Source organism: Limulus polyphemus, unplaced genomic scaffold, assembly GCF_000517525.1.
Source record: "Limulus polyphemus unplaced genomic scaffold, Limulus_polyphemus-2.1.2 Scaffold272, whole genome shotgun sequence".
Classification (NCBI taxonomy): Eukaryota; Metazoa; Arthropoda; class Merostomata; order Xiphosura; family Limulidae; genus Limulus; species Limulus polyphemus.
Window position 1 is genome coordinate 456,774 of NW_013665882.1, and position 19,046 is coordinate 475,819.

Below are 19,046 nucleotides of genomic sequence, written 5' to 3' on the forward strand. Positions count from 1 at the left end.
GACCATGCTGCATTACGCTGGTTAAGATCATTAAAGAACCCAGAGGAACAACTGGCATGTTGGATCGGAAAGATGGACCAGTATAATTATGACATTGAATGCAGAGAAGGAAAATCTCATGGAAATGCTGATGGACTGAGCCGAAGACCCTGCAAAAATGACTACAGACATTGCTGCAAAAGAGAGGTTGAACTAACCAGGTGCCATCAAGCTGAAGTCAAAGTGACTGAAGAAGTTGATGATGGTGAAATGGAACCAGGTATACATGTTAAAGCAGAGCAGGAGAAAGACCAAGATTTGAAGCCAGTAATTGATTTTTTTAAAAGCAAACATTTTGCGCCCTGCTTGGGAGAAGGTGTCTAGCTTAAGCCCTGTGACAAAGAACTATTGGGTACAATGAGACCAGTTGAAGCTTGAAGATGGTATTCTTCTCCTGAGATGGGAAACTGCAGATGGAAAAGTGACGACCTGGCAAGCAGTTCTACCAAGAAAGTTACGGGAAATTGTGCTGCGTCAATCCCATGATAGTTTAACAGGAGGACATCTCGGAGTTGAGAAGACATTGAGTCACCTACGACAGAGATTTTACTGGACAGATATGAGGCAAGATGTGGAAGAATGGTGCAGAACATGCAGTACATGTTGTGCTAACAGGGGACCCAAGCATAAGGGACATGCTCCAATGAAGTTATATCAAGTTGGCGCACCAATGGAAAGAGTGGCCATTGACATTGCTGGTCCATTGCCCCAAACTCGTGCGGAACCAAGTACATTTGTGTGGTGAAGGATTATTTCACCAAGTGGCTTGAGGCATATGCAATACCAAATCAGGAAGATATAACTATAGCTTCGGCTATTAGTGATTTCTTCTTCCGGTTTGGTATGCCATACGAACTGCATTCAGATCAATGCCGTAACTTTGAATCAGCTGTTTTCCATGAATGCTTCAAGTTGTTTGGCATACGAAAGACCAGGACAACGCCACTTCGCTCACAGTCTGATGGGATGGTAGAAAAGTACAATTGGACACTGGGACAGGAACTGGCAAAGTTTTGTAATAGCCGCCAAGATGACTGAGATGTCTCACTCCCTCCACTGTTGATGGCCTATAGAACAGCAGAGCATGAAGCCACTGAATACACCCCAGCAAAGTTGATGTTTGGTCGGGAACTTCGGTTGCCAGTGGACCCGATAACAGGACGCCCACCTTACGAAGAGTTGCCTGAAAATGTGCCAGAGTTCATGAAAGTGTTATCGGAAAGGATTGATGATATTCACCATCAAGTGCGTTCAAAGTTGAAAACGTCTGCTGATTCTATGAAGCTATGTTATGATAAGAGATCTACTGAAGTCAGCTTTGTACCAGGAGACAAGGTGTGGTTGTATAATCCCATGAAGACCAAAGAGAAGTCTCCTAAGTTGTCATCTCCATGGGAAGGCCCATATGACATTGTGGATCGTCTAACAGACGTGACTTTCCAAATAAAATTTTGTCGGCAATGTAAGCCAAAGGTGGTGCATGCCAACATGCTTTGGCGTTATCACAGTCCAGGACATTTCAGTTGGAACGAAAAGCCACTGTCGAAGAAGAAACTCTACCCGGTTTAGAGAAGGGAAACAGTGAAGCCGTCAATGAAGTTACTACCACTGATGTGACTGTTACCGATAATGGAACATTTCCTGATGGAGCAGATGAACCCCACGTGAAGCAGAAGGCAATGAGACAGAGACCAGTACGGAAGAAGATACGTCCTGTAAAAGTAAGAGACTTTGTTGTATTTTAATATTGTGTTCGTAAATTCTGTACATTTAATCAAGTTATTGTTAATTATCTATAGGTTTAAAGTAAGTGGCTATTGTTCGAGACGAACAATACTAAGGAAGGGGCAGTGTTATGACAGCGGATGTCACGTACGCTGGTAACACGTGATGAGATTCTCGAAGGATCATGAATTTTCCTGGCAACTCTAGTTTGTTCCAGGCGCTCTCTTTTTTTAGTATATAAGCCCGGCAAACAAAGCTAGGTTAGAATTGCATATATATATATATATATATATATATGTATAGAGAGAGATAGAGAGAGAGAGATAGAGTCAAGCAAACAGTAGGCCCCGTAGGTAAAGTGTGTGAATCACTGTGATTTATAGCCTGTGTTTATAAAAGTAGTTAAGTATAAAGTGACTGTGGAAATTCTGTGTATTACAAAGTCGTATCGAGAAAGAATAAACTAGTTTTAGTTAAGAAAGGACTTGTATCGCTGAAGTTTCTCGGAAATAATTTATACCGGAAATTAACAAACGAGCAGATACGCAACATAAAGATAAATATAAAAGTGTGAAAGTCTGCGCTGAAAAATTATTCTGGTAACCATAAGAAACGTATGCCACCCAGAGAGACAGATAGTGCCTCTTTCATCCCCACTGGAGAAACAGAATATTGCAAAAATTGAGATAAGATATAATACGTCCCTGAAATAATTGAAAAACACACAATTTGAGTCTTGTACAAAATAAAACAAAGTGGAAAGTAGTCACCACACAAAGCGACAGGATCTGCGATAAAAAGGGCGTTTTCGATATTTATAGATCTAGCTTATATATCAAAATCAAACCGTAAAAATAAATAAGACTGCTCTCATCTGGAGTGGTCATATGATTCCCGTACTTGCAATATGGATTTTCTGATTATAATAAATCTTAATATTAATTGTACCCAGTTTCCAAAAATGATATACCGCGGTGGAACAGCGGTAAGTATAAGGATATACAACACTAAAATCAGAGACTCGATTCACCTTGCTGGACATAGCTGATCGCCCGATGTGGCTTTGCTTTAAAAAAAAACATACCCAAAAATAATGGCTCTGAGTACCAATCCATAGTGAGTTACATATAGTATATAATTAAAAGATCATAAAATAATAAGGTATTAGTACAATATAATAGGGTTATACTTAAACAATAATTGTAAAAAGAGTAAAATGATAATTTTCAAATTATGAAATTTAGGTCTTTTACATAATATATTAGACTTTTTCATCGCTAGCTATCAGAGGGCGTTCCCTGAATCACACGTTGCGTTCGAGAATAGCAACTGGCCGTTACTGACGAGTCACTTGGAAGTACAGCACTATGGCGGATGTCAACGTGAACCAGACGATCTCTGAACTAAATGCTACTTTAAATGAAACTAGCCAAAATGCAACAGAGAAGTGGAAAGCAACACCTGAAGGAATGGCCTTTGCGTACACTAGTTTAATTTTGATGGCCATATTGCCAATTTTCTTTGGTTCTTTCCGATCTGTGAAGCACCATAAGGAACAAAAGGTAGGTAATGTATTTAAATACGTATAACATATTGTTATTAACGTAATAAATAGAGTGGACACGTTTACAAATGACTCTTCACTATTTACAATTACAGACCATTGACATTGTCAATAAAAATATGGTATCAACTATCATATTAAGTACGTTATTGATTGTAGCTCTTTTCGGAATATTTTACTTTGTTAAGAAGGTGAAAGTAGTAAACTTTAAAGTTTATAATATAAAATTACGAAAATAGAATCTTCAAAGTTGAATAAGGCAAGTGATATTTGTAAATTGTATACAGTCATTACAGACTTAAATCGAAGAAGGATCCATAAGAGTCTTAAGTTCTTAATATTTTCACTAGTACTATAAATTTAAAAGATGTGCCAAATGTAATTTCAACAATTGCAGTATGTAACAAACTACATTATTTGGTTATTGCATGAGCTTAAGTGATGTGATATAATACACGGATACACATTAGAATGTTATATGTGTTGTAGTGATTACTTATTATTTTCATAGATAAAATATATTAAAATGCTTAATTTTTCCTTATTGCTCATGCTCCCCTCCTCAAGAGATCATCTGTGCCCCCCTGTGGGGCATGCTCCACACACATTATGGAATGCTGGCATAAGTAGTTTTTGATATAATAAAGGAATCTGATAGATATAGAATTTAAGGAACAGCTGCTTCACATTAATTATCAGGTTTATTTTTTTTCATTTTCTGTGTTTATTTAGCTGTTTCTGACATACTAACACTATAATTTAAAAGTTATACACATAAATATGTTTTGAAGTGTTGAGCCTCTGATATGTTAATGAGAGAACTCTATATATGTGCTAATGATCAATAAATCACTGTTGTATTATTACAGTTAATATGTCCTTGAATAACAAGAACTGCCTAGTTTTTGTGAAGACTCACTGCTAATACAGAATTGTTGCTTGAAAATGTGTACTGTTATTGTCATGTATCTAATCAAAAGTTTTGTGATTATGTGTTTTTTTTGGCACAAATTACTGATGTAGTTACAAGAAGAGACAAATTATTAGGCTATCAGTTTTGTTTATTTAATATAATTTTTCTGGAATTACTTAATGTTTTGTATGCTGTAGTGTGTATTTTAATAGTGGTGTTAGTTATTAAAGCAATAATTGTCATGATTGGATTGGATTAGTTCACTTAACTATATGTCAAAATTTGTTACTATAAGAACTGAAAACAGGGATATTATTATCTTGAGGCATTATGATACAAATGACAGTGGAAGATTCAAAGTCATTAGTTTTAAATGAATGGTGTTAATATCGACATCATAAACATATAGGTATGTTATTTGTGCATAAGTTTAAACATGAAGTAAATCACTGGGAAAATAAAACAAAATAAATTTGTTATTGTTATGTTGTGGAATATCTTAGAAAATAAAATAAGTTAATGCAAAGGAAAATGTTTACATTGTTGATCGTCTTCATAATTAAAGTGTCCTTGCATGATAACTAAGAACAATAATAAATGTAAGACAAGAGAACACTGATGAATAGGACATTTTCAGTACTGCTTGATTCTGTAATTTGTCTTTAATCTTGCACATCTAACTACAAAATGTATGTAAAAATAATAATTAATTATTACATTAGTTTTTCACTTATAAATATTTAGTGTAATTGACAAAGAAAAGTAAAAAAATAATTTTCCAACTTTTATTTCTATGTAGCTCCAAGGAGTCTTGCTTATAAACCATGTATTTATCAGTTAAATGAAAAAAAAAAAAGATTCTGTTCAATCGAAAGTATATGTTTACATTTGAAAAGAAACTTTCATCATTTAAGATTATAACATCCTATAAACTCCAATCTTTCTGTGATGCCACAACATGTCTGAACAATTACTAATGAAGTGCAGCTTTGAGAATAGCTACAGGTGATTTTTAAATATATTTGGTTAAAGCTGATTGTAAATTATATACATCATTGTAAAGTGGTATGAGCTGTAATTTATAGTTTCATGGAAAAATATCAAAATCGCCTTTAGAGATGAACAGAAGAACCTCATGAGAAGTTGAGAAGACTTAGGATTATGTATAAATTTTTTTTTTACTCTAGTTTTGTAAAAAATTGGAAATAAGGAGGAATAAAAAGTTACTGGTACTTTAGAAAACAGATATGAAATATAAAAGTCACTATAGGTATCCTTATGTGGCTTGTTTGAACTTAAGAAACACATTCTTACAGTTTTCAAATCATAAAAGATGTGCTTGAATGATCTAATTAGTTCTATTTGCATATGTGAAAAATTTAACAGGTGTCATACAGTAAAGAATGAGTGTGTGTGTGGAGGAGTGGAATTCCAAAGGTTTGTAATGCTAAATGTGTGGAATCTAATAAAAAAACTTTTACTTCCCTGCAGTGTTAGTATAGAAGACATGTTCTGTAGTCAAAGCGTGTAGTAGTAGCAGTATTATATCCTTGTTCACAGTAAAACAGAGGGTGAGCATATGTTTTTTAATATTTTTATTATGCTTAGTACTTTGTAAAATTGTCTTTTACTAGGAATCTGGAGAAAAACCTGACACCATGTCTCACAGAGATGCTGCCATGTTCCCATTGATTGCAAGTGGTGCACTTTTGGGAATTTACATATTCTTCAAGGTAAGGAACATAAACCAGTTTCATCTAGTGATATTAACATCATCAAATGAAGTATATGAAAGAAGATTTCAAAGTATTTGTTAAAAATTCCCATAACATAGAGTGAGATATAGCTAGCGTGACATATCATTCGTGAATTCCAGGGTTGCTCTCCGTGTGAGGAATGTTAATCTCGGGGAAAAGATAAACCTGAAAGTTTTCCCTTTTCAAAAAATTGTCCTTGAAATATCCATACAGAAATATATAAGAAATATTCAGCCAGTTTTTTATTATTGTGATTATTAGTTTAGATTTAGCAGCATCATATGATGAAACTGCTGAAGTTGCTGTAGCTTGAACATGCCATAGAACATTTTTACTCTTTCATTTCTTTTTATTTAGAATATGACAATGTTATTAAGGCATGAGATTTAGTGGGTATTTGAACTAACTGTTAACAAGTGAAAATGTTATTGTCAGAGAAGTATAAATATTGCTTGCATCTTGAATTATGGTGAATGCAGGTACATATGTCTGTACAAGTGTCCATAGATTTGGCTTATAGAATATGGCCACTTTATATATATTCTGCTGAGGGAGCTAAATATATGTTTTAATTTTTTTGTTCTATTGCTTATATATAAAGTTGTGTATTTTTCCTATTTTTTACTATAAAAATTGAAACAATTTGAAATGTATTTACTGTTAATTTCTGAAATTATAAAATATAATATTTATTTTCGTACGTTCATTGAACGTACACTCCATTATATATTTTATGAGAATTTAATTGGTTTAAGAACATCTTTATTGTCATTTACTGGTTCTTAAAAACTGGTTGAGTTGATTTATAAATGTTGCTTTTTCAGACACGATTAATTCAGTGTATTTATTTACTAAACTGTAAAATAAAATTTGTGAAAGACTACTTTTCTTGCAGAGTAGATTAAAGTTGTTACTGTGGATAGCTTCATATTTTCTAAGTAGTTTTTATTTCTGTTTGAATGAAAAGATCTGTAAAACAGGTTTGTGTCTTTTTACAGATTTTTTCAAAAGAATACATAAATTTGCTTCTTACCGGTTACTTCTTTTTTTTGGGAGTTTTGGCACTAGCACACATTTTAAGGTATGTATTCCAGCTGATTTCCATGCTCATTAAGACTAACTGAAAACTTTGAAAGTTGATCATATTATCAAAGTTTATACTTTATCATTGTAAATTAATTATAGGGACTTACTACACAATGTTTTTGTTTTGTATGTTTGCATTAATGACAAGTATTTACAGAACATTTCTTTAGACAATTATAAGAACAGTAATACCAATACAATTTTATAAGTAATCAGAGTTTAGTGTTTTTCTTTTTTTGATTACCAGGTAATTTAAGAGTTTTTGAAACATCTAGTAAAAAGTTTTGAAATTTAAATTCTAGCATGGCTACTAAAGTAAAATAAAAAATGTTGAAGTGTAGCTACTTTAAAAGTTAAAGTGAGAATTTTACATTGGAGTATTTTATGTTTTATATTCTTCTGTTTTTTGGAGAGCAGTACATTTAAGTTTTCTTGCAAAATTCTTCACCATATTACTGTAGTTTAACTTTTTGTTTAAAGCCTACTTTATCTGTTGTCCAAATGTGGTCTTTTAGAATGAAAAGTACAGTATAGTTCTGTTAATTCATCAGAGGTTTTTAAGATAACTTACTTGGTGTCATATGAAGTAATAAGAATTTTAACAAGAATTGTTGAAGTTTTTACTAACAGGAAAAGCAAGTCATAATAAAATAAGTATTTTCCTACATAAAATGTAATGTACAAAAAATAGTGGTTGCTTACATTAAAAAACATGTTCTGTTAGGTGGTGACAAATTAAATACAAAATGATCGTATGCATCTTTTATTCCAGTTTTGTTGATTAGATGAGTAATTTTTATAATGACAGTGTTTTGACTTGGTGTCATAATGGATATGGCTTATAACAAATCTGATATTTTTACTAATTTGCAATTCACATATAGATAACTGTTTGTGGGTTTTTGGTTTACTTATTTTTAGCCCAGTTGTGAATAAAATGATTCCAGAGAGCTTTCCAAATGAATTCTATCATCTGATCTTCAGTAAAGGACAAGGGGAACAGAAAGAAGGTTAGCTCTTATTAAAGAAAACACAATCATTGTTGTAAAACAAGGGAAATATAATTTTTTAAATCTGATCCTTATTTATCACTTCAAAAGATCATAATGTTAAGAAATGTGGCTTGAATCTGAAAGTCTTTGATTTACAATACAACATGAGACTAATATCTTTCAATTGAACAGGGCTCACACTTAACTTTCTTTTTAGGGAGCCAGCTGGGCTCCCAAAACATGCATTTTTAGGTGCCCACAAGCAGTTTTAGTGGTCCAATCCAATGGCTCATTGTAAACTGTACTCTGTAGTTGAGATTATCAGAATTAAATAGCAGATGTTATGTAAGTTGAAAAGAAACTAAAGATATCAACATATCTCAATTTATTTCATTGTAAACTCATATTTCATGAAAAAATACATATCATTTTTTCAGACAACTTAATTGATTTTTGTTTCATATAAGATCTTTAATTTCTCTCTAAAGCATGATATAATAGTAACTTTTTTGTTCCCCCTTTAAAATAGTGTTCTTCAATAATAAAAATAAATAGTGAAAGAATATCTATGCATCACTGTCAATGTAATCTTTTCTTTTGTTCCCATTTAAAGTAGTGTCCTTTCCTAATCAAAAAAATTGTTGTTGCAAAAGTCTTTGTACTTATGAATAAGACTACCCATGACAAACCAGTGTTGCCAAAAGATATTCAAAAGTTGTGGCATAAAAATCACACAAAAATTTACCAAAGTTAAACATTTTTTATAAGTGAAGAAAACCAACTGTTTATGATCCGAAAAATAATACAACAAAAGAAAAAGCAATGGGACCATGATTATGAATAGAAGAAAAGTAGTTACACGAGTTAGAGTGGAAGAATAATAATAACTGGTTACACTATGACAAAGACAATGGCGTAATATTCTGTAAGGTATGTTGGGAGGAGAATGTGAATCTGAAAACTGTTAGTTGGCTGTTAGCATGATCACACTGTAATTGTTCTGTGCACATGTGTTTTGCACCAAATTGAAATTCTGTTGCCATTTCAATTAATACACCCTTCTCTAATACACCATTAATGGTTTTCAGAATACCATTTTATGATTAGCCATTCATAGCTGGGTATCTAGCCCTATTTGTTAGGCAAGCATTTAACATAACTCAAATCAGGCCATAGCACAAAATTTATGGAAATTGTATGGAGATTCATTTTAGTCTAAAAAAATATGAAATTTTGATCAGACTAAAAACACACACTATCTCGTTGAAATATTGGTTTTCAAAGAAAGAAATGACACCAACCTCCATTAAATCGGCTGAGAAAGCCACTAGGGGGACATTCTGAGCTTCCGATTGGTTATTCATGTCATATATAGGAGTAAATGTATATAAGGGAGTGTTTCCAAAAATGGAAAGAGTTTTTTTTGTTTCTATCCTTCAGTCAACACTGAAATTTTTAAAAAAGAGTAAAGATAAGACCTTTTTATTTTATATTCTAGCTTGTCAATATTGGTAATTTGAGTTTTTAATTCATACGAAACTATAGATTTAGTATTTTGACTTCACAAACATCAAATTTGAACCAGTGCTGCATACAACATACGACATAACACACAAAAATTGATTTTTATCTGTTTTTTTTTTAAATATTTACTTTTAAATTAAGAAATTGAGTAATGTATAGTACTAAAAATTTGAATTATAATCTACAGTTTGATACCAAAGTTATTGACATAAGTTCTTGAAATAGTAGTTCAATAAAAATTTTGAATGCGAGTTCACAAATGAGATGATATGGCCTTTCACCTGAGACCCGTCTCGAAAGGGTTAATGTTTCATCATAAGTTTTGTTTGGTTAAGAAATACCGAAATCAATTTATGTGGAGTCAAACTTTTAATGCTCTTTTGATTTTAAGGGGCTACACAGGCTACCTAGCAGACACTTGTTACAGGCCCACTGGCATTTTTTAGGGCCATTGGCTCCTGGGCCCCTGCTAATTTCAAGCCCAGTTGAACTATCATAACTGAGTTTTAAATCTCTCTAAACAAGCAAGTTAAGGGGCAAACCTTGCTTTTTCTTAATTGAATATCCGTAAATCCATTTTGAAAATTGACATTTCTCATTAACTGAGCATTTTTTCTTCATAATTTGAGAGTAACTATGCATTTTAATTTTGTGTGTTTGCCTGCCCTTCGAAATGTATTTTGAATGATTTTGTAACAATAGATTGCAATTGTAACCAAAAAATTCTGAACAGTAATTAGCTTATTTGGATATGCAGAGGAACATGGTTGGATGCGTTATGTCATTTGGTTTTGCAGGAGATTTCCTTGATATTATGGGATATTAATGATTGAAATTGGGGGAAAAAATTAAAGGTACAGAGAAGCAGTTAATTTTGAAAAAAGTTACTAAATTTTTTGGCCAAAATGATGCATATATATATATATATATATATACCTGCTTCATTACACGGATGGCACACTTTTTGGAAGTCAGTGGAACACTTGTCCCACTTGATAAAAATCCTAGAAGCAACATTGTATGTCAGTTATTTTTTACTTTTTTGTTTATGTAAAAAGGTTTAAAGCGTTTTTTTTTTTTTTTTGTCCTCTTCATTTATTCTTTGTTAAATCCTTTTATTTTTCCATAGATAGGATTTTGGAAAATAATATATTCTTGTTAAATAAGTTAATTTTAGCATTACTTACAGAAATACTGGAAACTTAGTTGTCTCCAGCAGTATTCCAGTTTTTGGTTCTCCTGTCATCTTTGTTTGAAGTGTGGGGGTGCTTACTTAGTCTACTATTTTACCAAACAGGAGTTGTTTTTTTTTTTTTTTCTTATGGAAAGTTATCATTCTACATATCCCTTTCAAGTTACCAGGAACTTTTTTCCAGGACTCACTTTGCAATGAAACTTTACAGGTTAGCTTCTGACAGAAAACTTCCTGAAATTGTTCACTTTTAAGAGTGATACATTTAGTTCTGAAGACTTCATGCTTTAGTTCCTGACAGGCATATTATAGAAGTTATTTACTGCTAGTGATGATTGTTCTTGTTTTGATGACCTAAATTTGACTTGTGAACATAAAGAATGCTGTCATTCAGAAATGGCTCTTCTTTGTCCTAATCTATTATATTTTGTATTTGCTAGGCAACTGGTTATTAGTTTAGATTTTTAACCAGTGTTATAGATCTGCTGAAGCTCTTCTTACCAGTTATTTAAGAAGTTTTCTTCCTGTTACTTTAATTGTTGTAAGGTTCACTGATATGATAATTTAAGGCACACAATGGTCACTAGTTTGAAAATGTAGGTGTTTGAGTCACTAAATACTATGTTTAAGTCTACATTACTCAAGGTATTTAGTGGCATTAATAATAGAAGTGCCACTGTTTAAATGGACTACTTTTATGAATGTTATTTTTTATAGAACGACATTGATTTAATTACGAATCACATGCAAAATTGTTGTTGATTGTTATGAATAAGTACTCCATTGATATTGTGGATAAAACTTCACTGCAGTGGTTTATGGTTTGAGTATTTGTAAGCTAATAATTTTAGATGTCTTAACCTAGAAATCAGAACTTGATAAATATTTTTCTTGCATATAGAAGTAATCAACTATGAGTTTGACCACAAGGATCTTGTTTGTCTGTTCATATGTACTATAATGGGTGTCTGGTATCTGTGGAAAAAGGTAACTAATATTAACTTTTGATTAAAACTAAAAATCAACCTGGCAATTAGTATAGTTAATTAAATGTACTTTTTTATGTTTCTATTTATAAAGATTAGAATGTTGTTTCATCAGTTTGGTACTCATGCTGTTAATGCTTTGTTACAATGATTGTTTTGATTTAAGTCTTTATTGGGATGATTTAACTTGTACACGATTTTAAGAAAAAGTTTAGACTACAGAATTCCTAACTAAGTATATAGTGATACAAACAATGGTGTTTAATATAGTGATTTATTTGTTGAAGTGAAGCTTATACCAGGATAACTGAGCATGTAAAAGTTACTTTTATTAAAATGGTCTTCTATTGTTGGTTAGATTCATTGGGATTTTATATTTAAAAAAAAAGAATGCAAAGCCCACTTAATAACAGTATTTTATTTCTTTGGCTACAAATTAGCTTAACTCATTGATAATCTAATGTTTGCTGTAGGTGCTAATACAACAGTTTCACTTCTTGCAAATTTTGTTTTTCACACAACGTACAACATATCTTTTATTTGTTAAAATCACAAAATTAATATTCCAAAACTGAACTAACAAACACAGTAAAATAACAGTTAACAGAACAAGAAAAAAAAATATGCTTAGAAAGGATTATAGTGATCTGTAATTTAAATAGTAAAAGTAAACCCTGTGGTAGAGACCAAGATTAGTAACGATTATAACTTGTAAAATGAACATTTTATTTTTTAAGGACTTAAATTGTTTTAACTTTTATTTGAATGTTAAATAAATATATACAGGTTATTTGCTAGAATGTAAAAGAAAAAACCTAATTTCTGAAAAAAATTGTTATTAGTATTATTAAATTATTTGTTTCTACATGTAACTTTGTTGATATTTGTAGTTGGTATAGCACTGATCTTAATATACACAGTATATTTTAACATTTTATTTACCTTTCAACTGCAGTGTTATTGGGAAAAGCATTGTTCATGCTTGTATGTTTACATTGTATTTATTTTCGAATTTCTAATCACCTTAACTGTACATTGTATCATCCAATGAAATACCAACTGTAGTAAACCAACTATGAAATTGGTTGTTGTGTGAGTGAATGCAATGTCTAGAATACTATAAGTGAGCATTATCATAGTTAAAAACCAAACATTATTGATTTTCCATCTTATTCTTCAAGACAGCAGTTAAACTTATTAGTGAAATAAGAATCTTCTCTGAAGGCTTTTCATTTGAACATTATACTCTACTAATTGTTAGGATTAATCAGACTGAGAACAAGGACAATTTGGGATATACTAGTGTATAAAACTAATGAAGGATACTAAGTTAATAATTTTTCATGAATAAGATACCTTTCCCTAATATCAATTAGTTGATTATTGTTTGTGTTGACATTAATCAAAAATAATATTAACAATATTTTGTTTATCTATCTGAATAACTGAAATAGTCAAAAACAGTAATAACAGAAAAAACAAAAAATATGGATGAGTTGAATAGTTAAGTGACATTAATTGAATTATTCATAATTTTGATTAACTGACTTTACATGACACTAATTGATACTCGTAGGTAATTGATTAACTAATCTGGTCCTAATTTGTATTAGTGTGATATTATGTCACAGGTAAAGTAATAGTTTAAAATCATATCCATATTTACTTTGCAGTAAGATGAGTATTTTGCAAAATACTACAGCTCATCAAGGTTGGTGGGTGACAAAATTCAAAGTGGCTTATGACATATAAGATGTAGTTAAATTGATGTTATTTGCTCCAGGTAAAGAAATTAAAAAGTGTGGATGGAAGTACCTTGAAGTTTAAAGGCAATGTTATTATTTTTTCTTTTATTTTTAGTCTAAGAAATATATTAAAGTATCTAAAACATTACCTCATTATTTCACTGCACATATTCTATCAAAATGTAAGAAATTGTTAAATATCACATTTGGTGATTGGACATTTATCCACCACTACCTTCCCTGTTCCTTTACCTATATACTCTTTAGCCAAAACCCCATAATGGTAACTAGTGAATGGTGCTTTGATATTTTAGGCATCATTATACACCATGAAAGTTTGGTGTTTAATGATAATATAGTACTCTGACAATATTTATCATCTATATAACTGTATGTACGATAATATGTTATTTTGATTAGTGTTGGTTACAGTCTGTTGGTGAACTGTAGTTGTGATAGATACATACGTACAGTATGTATGTGTGTTCAAATTTTAGATTACTGGTAATTGTCTATCTAGTTCGCTGTACACGAACATTTTTGTTTTACAGCATTGGGTTGCTAACAACTTGTTTGGCTTAGCCTTTGCTATAAATGGGGTAGAGCTTCTTCACCTAAACAGCGTGATCACTGGCTGCATTCTTCTGGGTGGGCTCTTCATCTATGATGTATTCTGGGTAAGTATGAAAGAGCTAAAGATGTTTTTGTCTTTTAATGAAAGTTTTTACTGTTAGGGCATTTTTTGCTGAGCTAAAGGTCTTCTCTATTTATCTTAATATTAATAAACTGCTTAAATAATTTTGCATTTAATAACCTGAAGTATAGAAATGATGAAATCTGTCACTTAAATATGATTTGCAATTTTCTTAATCTTAAGAAATATTCATTAATTGCTTATTTTGTTCTTTATTTTGATAATGAACATCACTAAACTTACTGTTTCATTTTTCAGTATTATATCCTTATTGCAAAGTAAGTTGAATAATATTATTGTATATGGGAATGTGTAGAATTTTACTAAGTAACCAGCTATTTATTGTTTTCAGTTTCTCTGACTCAGCTTCTTTGTACTGTTTATTCTATTTTTTGATTACCAATTATTTTTTATTCAAAATTTAGGACATTTTATGTACTACTAATTATTTAAACCAGATTATCTTATCATTGATTCATCTTCTCTAACAAATCCAGTAAATTCAATATTATGTATAGGTGGTGATATTTGACACCTGAAATTAAAATGTAGCATAATAAAAGCTTTTTAATATAGTAAAATATATTTATTAATAAATCGTAACTATGAAAAAATAAAGCATGCTAATCATAAGTTAGCCTTGCTATTGCAGGTGCTTAGGCTGTAGTATTCATTGTTCATAAAATTCTGTTATGCCTGGTATATTCCAGTGAATCTTGTTGTAATTGTGATTCAAACAATGTGTGGTAGCTGAAGGAAGAGGTTTGTACCTTGTGTAATTATATAAAATACTCTGCTTTTATCCAATAAAAAACATTATACTTTATTTGTTTGGACATTTTATAACTCTTTTGAGGCAGCTAATTCTTATGTTTTGAAAAGAGATGGAGACAAGAATTTAAGCTGTTCTTTAAATAAGAGTTGTAGCTGGGAAAGAAATGGGGCAAGCATTTAAGAAGTGCTCTAACTGCATGGTTTGCAAGATTCTAGTTAACTCATACACATGAGAATTTATTTAGTTTGTGCAAGTAAAATTTTTTCCTATATGATATTTATATTTGAAATATTTTTCATTGTGACACATTTTTCTAAGCAACAATTAAAAATGCTTACCTTTGTTGTACATTTTAATTGCATTCTTTTAAAACTGATATAAAACTGTAAATTTTATCTTTGTTTTAAATCAAAAACAAGGCAAGTAGATTCACTATGTTTACAATGATTTACATATGATAGAAATGACTATTTTAATGCTAAAATCATAAGCAAGCCAACTTGTTTAAAATTGTTAGTCAGAATGTTTCATTTAATATATATGTAATAAGTTTAAACTCATTTTATATTAATTTATATATTTGTTTTGATATCTATTTTTGTTATTTTTTTTTTCTCCATTCAACCAGTTACTTGGCTGATATGGCCTAATGTAAACAAGATCTAACACAGCAGCCTTGTTGGTGAAATGAAACTTAATATTGTTGAGTGCAAAAATAGTTCATTAAGATTTACTCGTCTTGTTCAACAAAAAATGTTTTCTATCATACTTCAATGGAACTCTTATGGAAACATGGGTGATTCAGAAAAAACTTAAGTTCGAATATACTGTCAACATGCATTAACTCGTCCAAAATAAGTGTAAACTACGCATCTTGTATGTTTTGCTCTGTGGATTTAGTAATACCTTAGTAAATTGTATTCCAGACCTGCTAGTTTCTGTAACATGTTTAACATGTTGTCATCTTTGTATGGTATCAACATGTTTATTAAGTTATCTTTAAGAAGGCTGATTGAGTGTTATATGTGTTACGTAGTTGTTTGTTATAAAATAATATTTCATATTTTATGCAGGTATTTGGTACTGATGTTATGGTCACAGTTGCAAAGTCATTTGAAGCTCCTATCAAGTGTGAGTGTTTATGTTAAAAGGGATAATAAACAAATGTTTATAATGGTTCATTAAAATATCCATCAGAGTAATCTCATAAAATGAAAAATAACTGAACTGCTTTATAAAAGCATTTTCATTATGGTTGAAACAGATTGTATGTTTAAGTTAAAAATGAAATAACTGGTATAATACAGCTTGTAGTTTTATTACTTTTTAACTCTTTTATAAGAATTGTAATAAAATTTGTTTTTATGGTATTGGGTGAAAAAATTGCTTGAAGTTTTTTAGTTTATACACTTACTTGCATTGAAAAATGTTTAAATAATGTTCATACATTATCATCTTTTAAGTTGGTAAACTGTAGGATATGATTGGTGAAATTGGATAACAAAACGAGTTTTGTGATCAACTGAGTATTTTGTGACCATCTTCATTGATTGTAGAAATATTATGGAGTAGGGCTTTATAGGCCTATGACTTTTAAGTAGACTTGTACTTCCAAGTTATTTTTATTTAAGTATTTACTTTTTAATACATATATGAAAATATTTACACTATAATTACTATTCACAAATTTACTTTTTTTGGAAAGGGTTTCTTGTACATATTTATAAAAAATTTTTTAGATTTTTCTTCTAAAGATTTTTAAAGATATACAGTGTTCTCTAAACAGAAGATTGATACCTATTTTTTTTTATAACAGAGTTGTTTCTTCTGTTCTCTTTCTCATAATAGTGGTTTTTCCTCAAGATTTCCTTGAAAGGGGTGTGTATGGCACTAATTTTGCAATGTTAGGGCTTGGAGATATTGTAATCCCTGGAATCTTCATAGCTTTGTTACTTCGTTTTGACCACAGGTAAATTATACTACATTAAATAGTATAGTACCATCAATTGAATTACATGTATCTTCTCTTTTTTTTTTTTGTCCAGTGTGTTTTATTGCAACTTCACTTATTTTATAATTTGAATGTAACTGAAACAGCATGTGTTTCAACAAAGTTTATACAGCTTATTGAAGTACTCAAAGAAATTAAAAAAAATAGTAGTTTACCTCTTCTAGATGTGTGGTTATATAATATATATGGTAACTTAGAAACATCAATTTATTGAAAAACCCTTTGTTGTTGTCATGCTGGTAAACCAGGAATCTTGTCATTGTAGATCACAATAAATTATTCATTTTATACTTATGATAACAGATCTTTGAAGATGTGTATTAAACAAGATGATGAAAGTAATGAATTGTTCAAATTAGTGTGTTAAAACCTGCTTGTGAAAAAATAAAGAAAATTTTATTCTTACCTTATATTTAAGGGTTGACTAGTCAAGAAAATTTTATTCTTACCTTATATTTAAGGGTTGACTAGTCAAGAAAATTTTATTCTTACCTTATATTTAAGGATTGACTAGTCATAAAAATTTTGTTCTTACCTTATATTTAAGGGTTGACTAGTCAATTATGTAATGTTTTTAAAAAACAGGAAACATTTTATCCAATTTTCAAACCTATAAATAAGATTAATTAAATTTTAAGGAATACCAAAGATAGAATAGATTTGATTGATAAGGCTGGGATTCTTTAAGAGTAAAAAACATTTTTTGACACACTGAAAAGTAAAATCTTTATTATTAGTTATAGCCAACTAGTTTCACTAACAAAGTTACCATTAATGTTTTACCGAAACTAGTCAGCTATAACTAATAAAGATTTTATTTCTCATTGTGCAAAAAAATATCTTTTATTTTGGTTTTGTTTTTGACTCTTGATATAGTAGCACAATGTGCCTGAAAATAGATTAAGACTGGAATTTACTAAACAGAGTGTGAATGTGGTAGTATTTGTAATGGTTAAACTATAATGAGTTTACATTTTGTTCATATAATCTATATTTTATCAAATTATGTATTGTAAGAAGTAAGAAAATTGAAAATTCAGCTGTAGCAAAACATATAAAATTAACAATTTTATGGGATAAAATTATAATTTCAGCTCATGCTAACAGTTTCATTACAAAATATATCACTGAATCTGTAGTATAGTATTAAATAGATGAAAATTCAGCTAGTGTTAGTATATGGTGTGACCCCTTGCGAAAGGTCAGTAAATAAGCTATGTAAATAATAAAGAGAATGTAATGTCACATGACCTGTTAAAAAATTTCTTGTGCTTGTAAATTACTCTTGAGGCTGACAAAATATTGTTGAAACATGTAGAGGTTTTTAGATGGAGACCATTGATAGCCTTAATAAAATGTTTTGTGTACCAATTAACATAGTATTTTATTTACTAATTTCAATTTTTACACAAGTGGGGATCATTCATTCTTATAATATGGTTTATGCAAGGCAATGGCATAAAATGTTTTGCTTGTTTTGTTCAGTTGCCCAGTGCTCCCTCATTAAAATCTGGTTTTCTTGGTACCACTACTCTGTGTTATATATGAACTGAATTGTAGTGAAATCTCATATTTCATGTGAACGTGCAGCATACTTAAGTCGACTACAGAAGGTATTATGAACTTTTAAACTTTTGCTTTCTTTTGATTCCCTGTACATGCTCAGTCACATCTTGATATGCTGTGTATAACAAGGCCATTGTGAATTGAGTTTGCCAGTAATGTTGTACTCAAATAATTACTGTTTTGTGAATTTTCTGTGTTGAGTACAGGAGCATAGGCAGTACTACCGAGGTAGGGGGCATCTTTAAAAAAATAAAATATTTTCTTTTACCCAAATTATTTAGCCTAAATGAAGCTTATAAAATGAAAGTATTCATAATTTAAGAGTAAATTTTATATAAAAGCAAAATCAGAAGGTGATGGACCTTTTTAACTTTTTTAGAACATCAGGATGTTTGTTCACCAACTTGTTATACTATTGCAGTATAATTTTCTTCATATATATATATATATATATATATATATATATACAGTAACGTA

The 19,046-nt window shown here is 30.4% G+C and overlaps 1 protein-coding gene across 1 annotated transcript in view; it reads left to right on the forward strand.

The window, feature by feature from the left end:
- Window positions 1-3,108: 3,108 nt before the first annotated feature.
- LOC106456927 (minor histocompatibility antigen H13-like) overlaps window positions 3,109-19,046 on the forward strand; it is a 21,949-nt gene continuing 6,011 nt past the window's right edge. The window contains exons 1-8 of the mRNA XM_013916306.2: window positions 3,109-3,326; window positions 5,876-5,974; window positions 6,997-7,079; window positions 8,006-8,094; window positions 11,694-11,779; window positions 14,075-14,200; window positions 16,066-16,123; window positions 16,841-16,961. Coding sequence (XP_013771760.1) covers window positions 3,132-3,326; window positions 5,876-5,974; window positions 6,997-7,079; window positions 8,006-8,094; window positions 11,694-11,779; window positions 14,075-14,200; window positions 16,066-16,123; window positions 16,841-16,961 — 857 coding nt within the window. The 5' untranslated portion in view covers window positions 3,109-3,131. The remainder of the gene's footprint in view (window positions 3,327-5,875; window positions 5,975-6,996; window positions 7,080-8,005; window positions 8,095-11,693; window positions 11,780-14,074; window positions 14,201-16,065; window positions 16,124-16,840; window positions 16,962-19,046) is intronic.